Below are 16,323 nucleotides of genomic sequence, written 5' to 3' on the forward strand. Positions count from 1 at the left end.
AGCGCCAGTTCGATCCCTGGCCACCGGCGAGGGTCCCACCAAAAAAAAAAAAAAACAACAGAAAATGTGGGAAACAGCTCTGAGAAAACCCAGAGTCAGGTAGAGAAAGACAAAAGATATCCAGGAAAGAATGGAACAACAAATGTTGGCAAGGATGTAGAGAAAAAGGAATTCTCCTACACTGCTGGTGGAAGCGCAATTTGGTACAGCCTCTATGGAAAGTGGTATGGAGGTACATTTAAAAAATAAAATGGAGGGCCTCCCCGGTGGCACAGTGGGTTGAGCACAGCGCTGTGAGGCCATCTGCAGTCTCTACAGTGTGGGTTCAATTCCCAGCCAGCCAGGGAGATACCCTCGTGGTGAAGAAGACCTCTCCTGCCTCGCCTGCTGCTCCCCTCAGCAATGTATTTTGGTCAGTCTGCCTGTTCTGTCCCCTGCTCTGTCTCTGGTGTGTCCTCTTGCCCTCCTGTGCCTCTGGCCTGTACCCCAGCTCTTGTATGAATGGATAAATCTTTAAAAATAAATAAAAATAAAAAATAAAATGGAAACACCACATGATCCAGCAATACCTGTGCTAGGTGTACATACCCAAAGCACACAAAAACTAATATGAAATGACTTATGTTAGCATTACCCACGATTAGCAAGTCATGGACCCAACCTAACTACCCAGCAGCAAATGACTGGATAAAGAAAGAATATTCACTGGAACACTACTCAACAATTTAAAAAGTCAAAATATGCCGTTTGGGGCAAAAAGAATGGCCTTTGATGTGATAATGCTTAATGAAATAAGTCAGAAATGTAAGGCAGATATCAGATGATTTCACTTATCTACGAATATAAATAAAACAAAAGCATATACTGATGGGCCTCCCCTGGTGGCGCAGCGGTTGAGTGCTGAGCTGCGAAGCTGCCCACAGCCTCTGCAGTGCAGGTTCGATCCCCAGCCACCGGCGAGGGTCCCACATGGCACGCAGACCTCTCCTGCCGCCCGCTGCTCCCCTCAGCAGTGTTCTTCGGTCCTTCTGCCTGCTCTGCTCCCCGTTCTGGCTCTGGTGAATTCTCTCACCCTCCTGCGCTTCTGACTGTACCCAGTGCTTGTATAAATAAATAAATAAATCTTTAAAAAAAAAAAAAAGCATATACTGGCAAACCACAGCAACAACAATTCTGAGGCTTTGCAAAAAAATACCATGTTCACCAAGGGGAATGGGAGAAGATGCGGTTAAGGGAGGGGATGAAGGGCACTGTGGGGTGGGGGAGTTTGGTGGAGGGTGAGAGAAGCACTTACGGAGGCATACTCATGCAACCCCAAAGTTTCAGACATGTAATGACTGACAAAAAATAAAGTTAAAATAAAGCCTTAAAAAAATCCCTACCTTCACTTATAGCAGGAATATAGGGGAACCAAGTAAGATATCAGTGTAAAAAAAATAATAACAGTACAAAACACAGCAAAGCAAAAACAGACGATTATAAACCAGAGACATCCTGCAGGGGAGGAGGAGGGAGAGGGATGAGAGGGAGGGAGGAGGAGCACAGGGGACTGTGGTGATGGTGTGCGGGTGCCTTGGGGAAGGAGATTCTATGGGGACTACAACTGGGGGGGGGTGGGGGGAAGCAAATATTGTCTAAAAAAATGTAAGAAATGATAAATGTTAAAATAAAAAAATATTAAAAAAAAACACAAAAGAACTGGGGCAGTAGAGCACAAAAAAAAAAAAAAAATCCCTACCTGAAGAGCACATTCATACTCAGATGGAACGGGGAGGGAGAGGACTGTGAAGACCTCATTCTTGTAGGTGCAGTTCTCACACTTCAGACACACGATGCTGTAATTGAGCTGCCCTTCAAACAGCCGGGTGATGATGGAGGACTCATTGGCAATCATCTTCCTGCAGCATCTTGGAATCGATCCTTTTTCATATGATCGTCTTCGGTGGTACTAAATCAAGACATAAATTTGCCCCAAATCAATTCTTGGTTATAAAAAAAAAAAAAAAAAAAACAAAGGTTTTCCCCTCGGAATGAAACACTGCTACCTCAACCCACTTCATGATTAGACAATAAAGATTTTCTTTTTTTTTTTTTTAGAAACAATTTTTTTTTAAAAGATTTATTTATTTATTTATACAAGCACTGGGTACAGTCAGAAGCGCGGAAGGGTGAGAGAATTCACCAGAGCCAGAGCGGGGAGCAGAGCAGGCAGAAGGACCGAAGTACACTGCTGAGGGGAGCAGCGGGCGGCAGGAGAGGTCTGCGCGCCATGTGGGACCCTTGCCCAGCAGCCGGGGATTGAACCAGCGCTGCAGAGGCTGCGGGCAGCTTCGCAGCCCAGCGTGAAACCGCTGCACCACCGGGGAGGCCCAAGATTTTCTTAACAGTATGTATTATGTGTGGTTTCTGTAAATTCAGTCATTCCCCTCCTTAAGGGAACACACCTTGACTTTTTTTTTTTTTTTTTTAACACCTTGACTTTTCAAGGACTTTATAGCCTCAGTAGAAGACAGTGAATCCTCACTTAATGTCGACATTCAGTACTTGGAAACTGACTTCTAGCAAAATGATTTATAGTGAAACCAATCTGACGACAGGCTGCTTGATAGAAAGTTAAGTTAGGGCCTCCTTGGTGGCGTAAGGGGTTAAGACGCAGTCTGTAGCCACTGCAACACAAGATCGATCCCCCGCCAGAGAGCAACCCACATGGCACAGCAGACCTCTCCTGTCTCACCTGCTGCTCCCCTCAGCAGTGTATTTCAGTAGATCTGCCTGCTCTGCTTCCCACTCTGTCTCTGGTGAATCCTCTCACCCCCCACACCTCCGGCCTGCACCCCAATTCTTGTATGCATAAATAAATCTTTAAAAAAAAGTTAAGTTCTTGTGGCATATTTCTGGTCACAAAAGCATCACCAAACTTCTAAGACCCCAAATACTTCTAACACTAAACAGTCATTTATATTCATTCATCTTCCACCTATTCCAGTTCAGGGTCACTGGTGACCAGAGACTTTCTCAGGTGCTTGGGGATCATTCAATTCCCAGGGAAGTAGGCCTGGACAGGATGGCCACACCCACACCTAGAGACTGGAACAATTTAGACACATTGATGAGCCTAGTTTGCACACTTTGCAATGAGTCGGGAAACCCACAAAGATATGAGAACATGCAAATCCACACAGTGACTCTAACCAGGAAGCGGTATTTATTTTTCTCATCAATCTTATTCAATACCTGCTGTTTACATCTTGGAGACACCTCAGCCCCACATGCAGCTCTAACTTGGGGCTGTGCACTTGCTTCTTCCATTACATCCGCTGCAAGGTCTTCCACCCTAACTCGAATTCCAAGTTTCGCCTTGGGAATAGAAGGCTAATTACTTCATATTGGCTGTACATGAAGATCTAAGTGATTTTTACTGACCACCACCTGCCTCTCTAGCTTACCTTGTCAGTAAAAATGAAAAATGAAACTGCAGGTGAGAATGCTTACTATCATTTGTGAACTTCTATGAGAAGTATTTCCCAAATGTTAGACCTGAGGTGAGCTAACATCAGCACAGGGACACTGCATAAAAATCAAGGACATATCTTCCCAGAGTGTGGCTCTCACATCAAGGACGAAGGCAGTGAGTCTTATAAAACCATAGTTACTGGCAATTTCAGGTTTTACTAAATGTATGCCCGAATGCAATTAAGAACTTGGGTTGGGCCTTTTCAGTGAAGAACACTTTGCAGTGTATATATCCTTTCATTGGCTACTAAGCTGAATATTTCCAAGGGTTTGTAGTCCTCAACATTTAAGTTGCTAAGTTCCATACATTATTTCACGAGGAATATATTTTTCATAAATAAAATGGATTTCAAATTAGGTAAATTGCCTTTAATTGGTAAAAAAAAAAAACCAACTAGTGCTGACAATTTAAAATGGGTATAAATTATAATTTCTTAAATAGCAGTGTGGATGGTTGTGCTGAAGTCAACAGTCAACTCTATTGGCAGCAAATCATGGGTCAGGTTTTAAAAACAGTCCAAAGATGCTTCATGGATGGAGCTGGAAGGGATCATGCTGAGTGAAATAAGCCAGAAAGAAAAAGAAAAATACTGGATGGTCTCACTCATAGCAGGAATCTAGAAAACCTAAGTAAGGGACCAGGAAAAAGACTAATTATAGTAAAGTAAAAATCAAAATCAACAAGAAACTATAAACCAGAGACACACTGGGTTGGCGGGGGATGGGGAGGCCCGGGGGCGGAAGGGGAGAAGGGATTAGGGTCCAAAAAAGGGGGGTGGGAATATAAGCAAGATGAAAATGCATACATTGTGCAAAAATGAAAAATGATGTAAAAAATATATAAAAGAATTTTTAAAAGCCTGTATGAATGGTGACAGGCTGTCCCCCACACACTCTAGTACAATGGAGCAGCCTCAAACACTCAAGCCTGTCACCAGGGCATGTCATGGTCGCCATGGATTGGGGCACAAGAGGACCATCCTGTTAGTGGGGCTGCTGTTAGACATTTTACCCTTCAAGTTCCTCCCTAGAATCTTAGGTAAACCAAAAAAATTTTTTGAGTCCAGGCCAGAGGTGCTGGGGGGAGAGGGGATTCACCAGAGAGTGGAGAGCAGAACAGGTGGATCTACTGAAATATAATGCTGAGGGGAGCAGCGGGCAAAGCAGGAGAGGTCTGCTGTGCCATGTGGGTTGCTTCCTAGCTGGCAGGGCATGAACTCGTGCCGCAGTGGCTGGTGATAGCTTGATAGCGCGCTGTGTCTTTAACCCCTGTGCCACCAGGGAGGCCCGGTAAAATTAAATGTTAATTTTCAGTAAACCGGCTGTCATTTATGCTAACAAGCTGACTAGAATCCACCTAAGTTGGGAATTTGCTTCTTCATGTTTTCTTTTTAATACAAATGCCTGCCTGAGCTCAGTGGTCGAGCTGCATGCATATAACTGGCCAGCCCAAACAGCCTGGGCATCATCAGCAAATCAGCTGCAGGATGTCCACTACTGAGTCCATGTTAAGGCAGTATGAGTATTTACATGGTAAAACTGATGTCACTTGAAACTTAAGTTCGATCCCCAGCCAGGGAGCTGACCCACATGGCACAGCAGACCTCTCCTGTCTCACCTGCTGCTCCTCTCAGCAGTGTATTTCAGTCAGTCTGCCTGTTATGTTTCCCACTGTCTCTGGTGAATCCTCTCCCCCTCAACCTGTGGCCTGCACCCCAGTTGTTCTACACAAAAATAAAAAATATCTTTAAAATAAATAAAACTGATGTCACTTCATCTTTAGGGAACAGGACCCCCCACTAATACAAGTGGTATTGTGTGTGCAGAGATTGTACTTTTGACATTCAGTTTTGCTATAGAAACAGGATGAGTAAATTTACTGGTTTTTTTGCAAGAGATAGGTAAAATAGTCAACTTGATTCTTCTAGAAGGGAAAAGGGAGCTGAAAGGAGGTGTTGATTTTGCAGTCACCACCTGTGTGAATTCTTCAGCTGATTTGTCATCGCCTACTCCCATGGGTATCTGCTGCTCTCAGCATCTGTTTTTCTCCTGTTTGTCAGGATGTGACATTGTAGTTGTGCGGCAGTGACGTAACCATTGCTGACCTTATCAAAGACTTGGAATGCCTCATGGGTTTCTCCTTCCCTATGTTTCATTTTTCTAGCCATCACAGTTAAAAAACCTCAGAAGCTGGGGCCTCCCTGGTGGTGCAAGGGGTTAAGCACCACACTATGAAGCAATCCGCAGCCTCTGCAGCACGAGTTTGATCCCCAGCCAGCCAGGGAGCAACCCACATCGTGAGGCAGACCTCTCTTGTCTCGCCCGTGGCTCCCCTCAGCAGTGTATTTCTGTCAGTCTGCCTGTTCTGTTCCCCGCTCTGTCCCTGGTGAATCCTCTCACCCCCCCGCATCTCTGGCCTGTACCCCAGCTCCTGTATGCATAAATACATAAATCTTTAAAAAAAAAAAAAAAACCTGAGACGGCAATGTTGCCATTACCATCAGTGCCCACTTAGTTGATATTCTGCATTTGGGTGCTGCTGCGTGACCTCAGGACAGTGCCAAGTTTCTTTGTTGTGATGGTTCCATTGCCATCTTTGTCAAATAGAGTGAAAGCTTCCTAGAATTCAGCGATCAGTCGATCAGCTAATAAGCACAGCAGAGTACAGGGAGGGAGGGAGGGAGGCTGCATGCACTCAAGCACTTTGACCCACTTTGTGGGTACATAGCTGCCACCAAGGTACCCAACACTCTGAACTTGGGGGTCGGGTAAGGGGGCGCCCCCACTGTGAATACCCCCAGCCCAAGATGTCCATCTCAGTATTTCAGACACTGCAACAGTTATTTGCGAAGGGAACTAGATGACTGGATCCCACAGCTGCAGATCCACTGGCAACACCAAGTTAGCTTTCTCAGAAGGCAGGCCCAGACTTTCTGATTCAGTATCACCGGAGGGAGGGCCTAAGAATCAGCCCTCACTTGTGCAGTGTCCCAGGTAATCCTGATGATCAGCTAAGTTTGGCAAATACAAACTATTTAAATAACCTGAGTCCTCCCCCATCCCCAACCACCCCCTCCTGTACTTGTGTGTGGCACAAAATAGGCAGTTGACTGAACAAAAGAATGAAAAAGTTGCTGATAAAGCGGAAGGCTATCTGATTTCAAAGGCCATTAATTGCACTTACCTTTTTCAGAGCTTCATGAAGTTCATTCAGAACATAAATCAAGAATTCCTGGGCGTCTTGTTGCCTCTTTTTCATAAATGCAGGGTACAGGTTGCCAAGAGCTGACCAAAATATTTCCGGTGAGACACAGTCTGAGTCCCCAAGCCACATGTCTGTCATCAGGTAGGCAAAGGCAGTGGCGACCTCACTGCAGTCCCTGGGAAGGAGGAAGGAGCATTATTTCTGGCTGGTGAAGGAAGACACTAACTCAAGAGAGTAGCTTCAGACTGAAAATGAAGCTTCATTCACTTCTTGGTTGACCTGCCCACTTTCCTCACCCTAGAAAGGCTACCTGGGGCACTGCTGACTTGTTTTGCCCTGAAGAGGGAGGCCAGGGGTTCCTGCCCCAGCCACATCTTGGGGGGCAGGGGAGGGTATGTGGGCTGGGCTGCTAGGGATGGAAATGGTCTTACTTTTGAAGAGAGGTGATGTACTTTCCGGAGAGAAAATATTCCACCAGCGGCGAGACGCTGCAGAGGCACTGTAAGATGGCATTCATGTAGCAGGTGTTGCCCAAGTTCCGCAGGCCAGTCACCCCCTGGAAGTGGGGCCGGTTCTCATCAGCCTCCTTAGCTGGAAAGGGATCGTAGTTATCTGTGCACTCTGCACTGTGTGGGGCCAGCGGGAAGGAAAGCAAAGCATTTTGAGAAAAAATACATTCAAATGGCTGTTAAGGCCCTCTCAACCTCAAGACACAAAAGTTCTAAGACTTCCACCCAATACATTCCCTAACAAGGGGGCCTCCCTGGTGGCGCAGCGCTATGAAGCTGTCTGCAGACTCTGCAGCGCAGGTTAGATTCCTGGCCTGCCATGGAGATTCCCACATGGCGCAGCAGACCTCTCCTCTCTCGCCCGCTGCTCCCCTCAGCAATATCTTCGGTCTGCCTGCCTGTTCTGCTCCCTACTCTCTCTGGTGAATTCTCTCACCCTACCGCGCCTTTGGCCTATACCCCAGCTCTTGTATAAATAAAACCTTTAAAAAAAATTCCCTACCTAGTACAGAACTTTTCAAACCTGGAATTCAAAATTGCATTACTTGGGTGGCTAGGTGGGAGATGGAGACCTTGGTGGAGGATTATTGGGGCTTTGGTGGCCGGCATGGTGTGAAAACATACAATTGAGATTTGAACCTGTAACCCCTAAACCAAATACAATTATGCAAACCAACTTTATCTCAATGAATATAATTAGAAAATAAGCAAAATTGCATTACTTACTATTAAACTCTGAATAGTATCTGCAATCAAACAAGATAGAGATAAAAGTTTCATCATAATACCATCACAAGAGAACAGAAAGCTTCAGCCTATTAGAGTCCTAGAACTGCTTGGCTAAAAACACAAATGTTCAAAATTTTAAATACCGTCAACCTTGAAATGAAATAAAGTCTTCCTTTGTCAAACTGAGGTTATTCCAGAAGTGCAGAGAAATCGCGTTTTAGACAAGGTCTTCAGCTCATCAAACTGAGGTTATTCCAAAAGTGCAGAGAAATTGCTACTCCGGGACAAACAACTATGGGGAAACAGGCAAGTTGGAGGTGGCAAAAAGCAGCAGCTTTAATAAGGCTCTAAGGGGAAATTGGGAAGGACTGTTTTGAATAGAAGGTCGTTGAGGCTGAGGCAGTTTCTCATTGGCTGCACGCCTGGGCCTCATGCCTCTGCGCCGAGGCCTCTAAGAGCTGCAGAGTAGAGGCAGGTGTGTGAGACCCCGCCCTTCACAGCTTCCCAACTCCACTTGGAACGGGGTTTCTTTATCCAGTTTCATGTTTCCCCCTTTTTATGAAGACCTTACCTTAAAAGCATCTACTCAAGAGTCAGGTTCCCCATTTTTAGTGGAATTATGTTGGGACCTTGGGTGCCAGAAAGGACCTCTTCCAGAGGATGTCCCAGGTTAGCGGGAAAGCATAGAGTGACTGGAAACCATGTGAAGCCAATTAGTGCAATAAGGTAGAAGAGAGGACTCAGCAATTTCCACTCTAAAGTTCTTGTTATAAGCGCTGGAAATCATCTCAAAGCCATGAGCCAGTAACATTCTATTTGGTGCATCCTCTGCCACTATCAAGGACAGTGCAGGTGTTTGATGGCAGACCCAACAGAGGTTTCCCCCTTTTAAAATGGAATGGGAAATGTCAACAAAAGCATTGTCTTTCCAAGAAAAAGGGAAAAAAATAAGGTGAGATAGTCCTGTTCCCAGACATCTTTGCCTGCAAATTACTAATAGGCATGCAGGTCTCTTCAGAGACTGCGTTACTCCCAGTGGATGTAATTAGGAGCAGAGATATTCAGTGGAGAGTTACTTCTAATCAAGAAAGTGGCGTTTTCAATCACCATCCAAGGTGAAGTCCAAAAAGGCATTGCTCCCACTATGGATGAGGCAGGCAGAAATTGTGTCTCTAAATAAAAACTATCTGTGCTTGTTAGCAGTGCTTACATGAAATTAAAACAATACAGGCATTAGCTTGAGCAAGGAAGAGACTCAAACTTTTAAAGCATTCCATATTAAAAAAACAAACCTGAGATCTGCAACTTACAACAAAACCAAACATTACTACTGCGAACTCTAGCTGAATACGATATCTAACCTTTCTTTCAGTTGTTTCACTGCACTATCTAGGTATTTTACATATTCAGGATGATCAGGAGTAACAAACTAGCTGCACCTGTACTTCTGCACTTGAGTTAGGGTGGATGTAGCTTTCTGACACTTCTCCAGGTGGATCACCACCACCTTATTTTTTAAAAAAGATTTATTTACTTATGCAAACAAGAATGGGGGGGTACAGGCCAGAGGTGTGTGGGGGGGGGTGAGAGGTTTCACCAGAGACATAGCAGGGAGCAGAACAGGCAGTCGACTGAAATACACAGCTGAGGGGGCAGCAGATGAGGCAGGAGAGGTCTGCTGCACCATGTGGGTAGCTCCCTGGCTGGCCAGGGATCAAACTCGTGCTGCAGTGGCTGCCAATAGCTTCATAGTGCTGCGACTCAACCCCTTCCACCACCAAGGAAGCCCACCACTTTATTTGAAAGGACTGCCATCCACTCTGAACTGCTTAAACAAAGAATTTATGGCTTTCTGTAAGAGCTATTGAGTAATTCTGATAGTTTGGAGTATTTCCTTTTTTTTTCTGGACAAGTGATTTAATTATTAGAAATAATAGTAACAAAAGCTATTATGGGTTGAGATAGGCATGGTGCTATGACCTTAGATACTAAGTACTTAGAATTGTTTTCAATAATGCTTTAGGGTAGGAACAATTATATATAAATCTTATTTTGTAGTGAGATATGTTTGAATGGCTTAGTCATTTGTCCATGGTAATACACTAAGTGATATGTGATGGTATGCAGAGAGAAGGAATTATCTACCTACCTATCAATCATCTATCAGTCAAGAGTTATTGGGATTTATATCAGATATTAGGAGTACATGCACAACAAGATTATTTACCATAGCCACAACCTGCAAGCAGCCTAAATCTCCTTCAATGAATGAATGAATCAAGAAAATGTGGAATATACACACCACAAGAAAGGATGAATTACAATCATTGTAACACCATGGAAGGGATTTGAGAGAATTATGTGCAACAAAATAAGTCAGCATCGGGGCCTCCCTGGTGGTGCAAGGGGTTAAGACGCAACCTATGAAGCTGTCTACGGCCACAGCAGCATGAGTTCGACCCCCGGCCAGGGAGCTACCCACATGGCACAGCAGACCTCTCCTGACTCACCCACTGCTCCCCTCAGCAGTGTATTTCAGTCAATCTGCCTGTTCTGCTCCCCACTCTTTCTGGTGAATTCTCTCACCGCCCCACACCTCTGGCCTGTATGCCAGTTATCGTATGCATAAATAAATCAATCTTTATTTAAAAAATAAGTCAGCATCATAAAAATAAATACTGGACATTAACATAACAGATAATTTACCACATAAAATACTTTCCAGAACTAGTGGACACAACAAACATCCTGAGAGCTTGCTCTGAGGTTAAAAGGAGGGGAAGAGGAAGGGACAAGGTGACACAAGGGATGGTGGTGTGGAAAAAAGAGTCAACTAGCAACGTTCAAATCCAGACCTTTTTTGTACCTGAAAATGAATTGGATCTTTTTCTCCTAAAAAAAACTGTGTGTGTGTGTGTGTGTGTGTGCATGTGCATGGCATATAGGCTCACTGAAAACAAAATATATACATGTTAAAAGAATATTTTAAAATGTGTTTGATTAATGTGTGTATATTATACATGTATATACAAGTATATACATACAAATACACAAACACAGAGGGAGAGAAAGATTAAGAACACAGACTTTATAAAAACATAGATCTTCATTTAAATCCTGACTCTTACTACTTATATGATCTGGGGCTCATATTTATTTCCAGCTGTATAATAGGAATAATGCTACTCTGAATTTCGGGGATTTTTGTGAGGATTAGATTAAATGGTACAAGGTGTGTGACACTTATTACATAGTTAATAAATGGTAACCTAAACATTTCTGGGCCTCCCCGGTGGCGCAGTGGTTGAGCGCTGGGTTGCCAAGCTGCCCGCGGCCTCTGGCGGCGCCAGTTCAATCCCCGGCTGCTACCCGGCCACCAGAGGAGGGTCCCACATGGCGCGCAGACCTCTCCTGCCGCCCGCTGCTCCCCTCAGCAGTGTACTTCGGTCCTTCTGCCTGCTCTACTCCCCGCTCTGGCTCTGGTGAATTCTCTCACCCTCCCGCGCTTCTGACTGTACCCAGTGCTTGTATAAACAAACAAACAAACAAATAAATAAATAAACATGCCTCTATTAAAAAAATGGTAACCTAAACATTTCTAAAAGTGATATCTAGGATGTCCTTTACTGTGAGGTAAAGAATAAGTGTGAAGCCCCTGGACCTGCAGAGGACACAGTGCACTACCAGGAGTCCTCCTTGCCTCACATGGAGCTTCCTTTTGTGATGTGACCATTGCACCAGGCAGCCTAATGTCTATGTTCTTTATGATTTTTCTTTCCATGTACAGCATTTAAAAATGGGTGTCCATGAAGCAGCTATTTATAATTTTGAAAAAGTGAAATGTTCACTGTTGGTCACTTTCACTATATTTACCGATGCTGTGGGAGGCCCTGGACTGTGACTCTTTAGGAATGTCAATTACCTGGATATTAAATAAGGTCTTCCCTTCCTGTGGGGGGAATTCCAATGGGTCAAACCTGAGGAGACCCTTGAAAATGTGTGTCCCTAAAGCCTTTGAGAATGGCCCCTTCCCATCAATCTTAATCCCCAACTGAGCTTATCAGAAGGCTTATTAGAAAGCCGTGCTAGATAGATGCTCACAGGACATAGTAGACACGGAAGTCATCTGAGGGGCAAGGCTGCCGCAAAGTCATCTTAGTGGAGCAGTGATGGACTTTCACTTCTATTCAGGAACTACGTTTAATCCTTTCAACATCATTTCTTCTTTGAGCCTTTTGCTTTGGCTCTTTTTGTTTGTGATGAACAATGGCTTTTCTCCCCTTTCAGTATCTGCACACTGATTTCATCTGTACTTCAGTCTCCAGTCCAGCTTGGACTTTTCCATACATCATAATCCTTTCCATTCACCCTCAAGATTCTAGCATGTTGCCAGGAGATACTACTTGGTTACTAAAAACTTCAAAAAAATTAGATTTCAGAGAATGAAGGGAACATACAACTTTCTTCCTCCATCATTCAGCTTCTCTTCTGTATTAGACACAGTCATAAAAGCTTTACCTCTCCTGAGTCAGTGGAACTGTGGCAATTTGGCCCTTTTGGGCACTCATCCTGGGTACCCTCCTAGTGACTGAACCTTTCCCAGCACCCAAGGGACTCTTTCTCACTCTGGGGATAGAGGCAGCTGAATTTTGCTGCTTTCAGAAATGCACAGCATTGGGATAGACTGCAATCTTTCCCTTCATGGTCATCAACTATTGTGCAAAGGGGTATAGGTGTGTGCGCATACACACATACACACACACGCGCACACACACACACACACACACACACTACTGCCACACAAGGTATAAAGGGCTTATCGTCTAAGAATGTCTAAGCTGAGAAGCAGTAGAGCTCACAACATCTCCTGAGCCCTCATTTTCTTCACAGTAAACTGTGCTTAAAAATCACTTATGTAGAGAGGAATCCCCTGTCCCCAGGTCTCTGTCTGGATAATGGGGTCAGAGAACAAAAGAGATAGAAGGCTGTTTGAGGAAGTGGTCTTTAAGACCTCTCAAACCAGCCTTTTCTTCCTTTGAATTAACTCAGAATCTGGACAAATGAAGGGAGGAGGTAAAAGAAAGAAATTTTGAGGGTTAATCTAATTTGTCTTTTCTTAAATGCGCATCAAGTAAAATGAATGCGGAAATTAAAGAAAAACTGCAAAACTGTCAATGTCAAGAAAAATGAAAGCTGAGAATTATTCTAGGCTAAGAAGAAACCAGAGAAACAAGACAAATATACCTACTTCTGGATTGGATCTTGGATCTGAAAAAAAAATTGCTATATAACATTATTGGGACTGGTGAATATGGATTGTATATAGGAATAGCTTTATATCTATGCTGAATCGTTTGGATTTCATAAAATTGGGCACTGAATGCCCTTGTTCTTAGGAAATACATGCTGAAGTATTTTGGGATGAAGGGGCCTGATATATGTAATATGTTCTTCAATGGTTCAGGAAAACGACAGACATGAAGAAGGGAAGAAAAGGGGAGTAATAAAGCAAATATGAAGCAGATGCAGTCAAACCAGTATTTGGAGACTCTGGGTGAAGGTATACTTGGAATTCATTGTATCATTCTTGCAACAATACTGTAAGATCACAATTATCTCAAACTAAAAAGTTAAACACAAGAATTTAATAGGTTTATTTGTAATATCAATTTCTCTTTGAGATATACTGGCAGGTTAAAAAAAAAAAGCAGATGTTGGAATATGTTATAGTATGTTTCCCAATTAAGTACAAATGATTAAAAAACATACACATACCTTCCCAGGCTACATAAGTTTTAAGAACAATCATTCTTTGACACCTGGAAAAGGGAACCTGGCACTAGAACGACCAAATTTTGCAGATATTTGATGTTTGTTATCTAATCAAAGAGGTGCTTCTTTTGTTTTTAATTTTATATGTATATATATACATATATATATATATATATAAAACATCATCCTTCATTTTTGTGCAATGTATGATTTCCCATGAAATTCCCACCACCAATTCCCCCGTGCACCATCACCATAGTCCCTTGTGCTCTTCCCTCCCTGTCCTGATTCTTTCCCCTCCTCCTCCCCTACAGAATGTCTCTGGTTTGTGGTTGCCTGTTGATTTTGATTTTTATTATAGTTATTTTTTTTTCCTGATCCCTTATTTGGTTACTCTACATTAAAGAGATGCTTCTTTTTTTTTTTTTTAAAGATTTATTTATTTATACAAGCACTGGGGTACAGGCCAGAGGCGCAGGAGTGTGAGAGAATTCACCAAAGACAGAGCAGGGAACAGAACAGGCAGAAGGACTGAAATACACTGCTGAGGGGTGCAGTGGGCCAGACAGGAAAGGTCTGCTGAGCCATGTGGGAATCTCCCTGGCCAGCTGGGAATCGAACCTGTGCTGCAGAGGCTGTGGACAGCTTCACAGTGCTGCACTCAACTGCTGCGCTACCAGGGAGGCCCTAAAGAGGTGCTTCTTGAAGTCACCTTTGTGTGGTTCTGCAGGACTTGAATCCTATCATCCCACTAATTTGTCAGTGAAGCCTGCCCAAATCCTTCGGTTTCTTATAATCAAAGGAATCTTGTTAACATGATATGTTTGATATTGGTAGGTAAGAACATAATTCTGGGCCTCCCTGGTGGTGCAAGGGGTTAAGACGCAACCTATGAAGCTATCTGCAGCCACTACAGCACGAGTTCGATTCCCAGCCGGCCAGGGAGCTACCCACATGTCACAGCATACCTCTCCTGTTGCACCCGTTGCTCCCCTCAGCAGTGCACTTCGGTGAATCTGCCTGTTCTGTTCCCCACTCTGTCTCTGGTGAATCCTCTCACCCCCCACACCTCTGGCCTGTACCCCAGCTCTTGTATGCAATAAATAAATCTTTGGAAAAAAATATAATTCATATTCATTTGTTGATCTTGTATCCAGGAACTTTTCTAAACTTGTCTAATTTTTTTTTAAAGATTTATTTATTTTATTTTATTTATTTATTTATACAAGCACTGGGTACAGTCAGAAGCGCAGGAGGGTGAGAGAATTCACCAGAGCCAGAGCAGGGAGCAGAGCAGGCAGAAGGACCGAAGTACACTGCTGAGGGGAGCAGTGGGTGGCAGGAGAGGTCTGCGCGCCATGTGGGACCTTCCTCCGGTGGCCGGGGAGCAGCCGAGGATTGAACCGGCGCTGCAGAGGAAGCTGCCCAGCGCTCAACCGCTGTGCCACCAGGGAGGCCCAAAACTTGTCTAATTTTTAATGGGTTCTTTGGATTTTCTACATTCACTTGCAAAAAACCAGTCTTATTTTTTCCCCTTCTAATCCTTATGCATTTTACTTTCTGAACTAGCTAGCACATCCAGTAAAATGTTGAATAAAAGTGGGGCTAGTAGGTAACTTTAGCTCAATCCTGAACTTGGAGGGAATACTGAATAATTCACCATTGAGTATGTTTGCTAAAGGCATGTGGAAAATGTCTATTCAGACTATTTGCCCAGTTTGTTATTTTGTCTCCCACTTTTTTTGCCCAGTTTTAAATTGGGTTATTATTGGCTTGTGAATTTTAAGATTTTATTATGCTTATAAGAAACGGGGTATAGGCCAGAGGTGTGGGGGGTGAGAGGATTCACCAGAGACAGAGTGGGGAACAGAACGACCAACTTGGAAGACATATGTCTTCCAAAGGATGATACTTTGTTAAAGGCAATCAAAAATAACCATTGTTAAATCAATATTGATTTATGAAAAAGTACTGGGAAGCCGGGCCTCCCCAGTGGCATAGCGGGTTGAGTGCAGCACTGTGAAGCTGTCCGCAGCCTCTGCAGTGTGGGTTCAATTCCTGGACGGCCAGGAAGATTCCCACATGGTGTGGCAGACCTCTCCTGTCATATCTATCCGTTGCTCCCCTCAGTGGTGTATTTCAGTCAATCTGCCTATTCTGCTCCCCGCTCTGTCTCTGGTGAATCCCCTGGCCTGTACCCCAGCTCTTGTATAAAAATAAATAAATCAATCTTTAAAAAAAAAAAGTACTGGAAAGCTGTCATGCTATTGCTGTTAAGAGGCAAGTTTTCCAAAACTCCAATTTTCTCTTGAAAGCTCAAATTTTAGCATTCACAATTACTGCCTCATTACAAGCCTTATACTATCAAGTACTAACGTCTGAATAACCCTGGTTTACCACTCAAAATTCTTTCAACTAGAACGAAAAGAATTGACTAGTTCCGTTTGAAATTCATAGTTACAGTAAGTGCTTTTCCTTAAATACCATATCATGATTTAGCAAAAGGTCTTGTGCATATTTTCTTTCACAGAAAATTGAAAATGTGTTAACAGGTTAAGATTAAATATTAACCTTTTTATCAAAGATATTTCAAAT

The 16,323-nt window shown here is 43.5% G+C and overlaps 1 protein-coding gene across 1 annotated transcript in view; it reads right to left on the bottom strand.

The window, feature by feature from the left end:
- The window catches only part of USP50 (ubiquitin specific peptidase 50), a gene marked incomplete at both ends in the record, with an annotated part of 40,658 nt that extends 28,548 nt beyond the window's left edge, over positions 1-12,110 (bottom strand). The window contains 4 exons of the mRNA XM_084240509.1: positions 1,739-1,948; positions 6,698-6,893; positions 7,150-7,344; positions 12,058-12,110. Coding sequence (XP_084096635.1) covers positions 1,739-1,948; positions 6,698-6,893; positions 7,150-7,344; positions 12,058-12,110 — 654 coding nt within the window. The remainder of the gene's footprint in view (positions 1-1,738; positions 1,949-6,697; positions 6,894-7,149; positions 7,345-12,057) is intronic.
- Between the last annotated feature and the right edge of the window lie 4,213 nt (positions 12,111-16,323).

This window comes from Talpa europaea (assembly GCF_964194135.1).
Source record: "Talpa europaea genome assembly, chromosome: 8".
NCBI classification, from domain to species: Eukaryota; Metazoa; Chordata; class Mammalia; order Eulipotyphla; family Talpidae; genus Talpa; species Talpa europaea.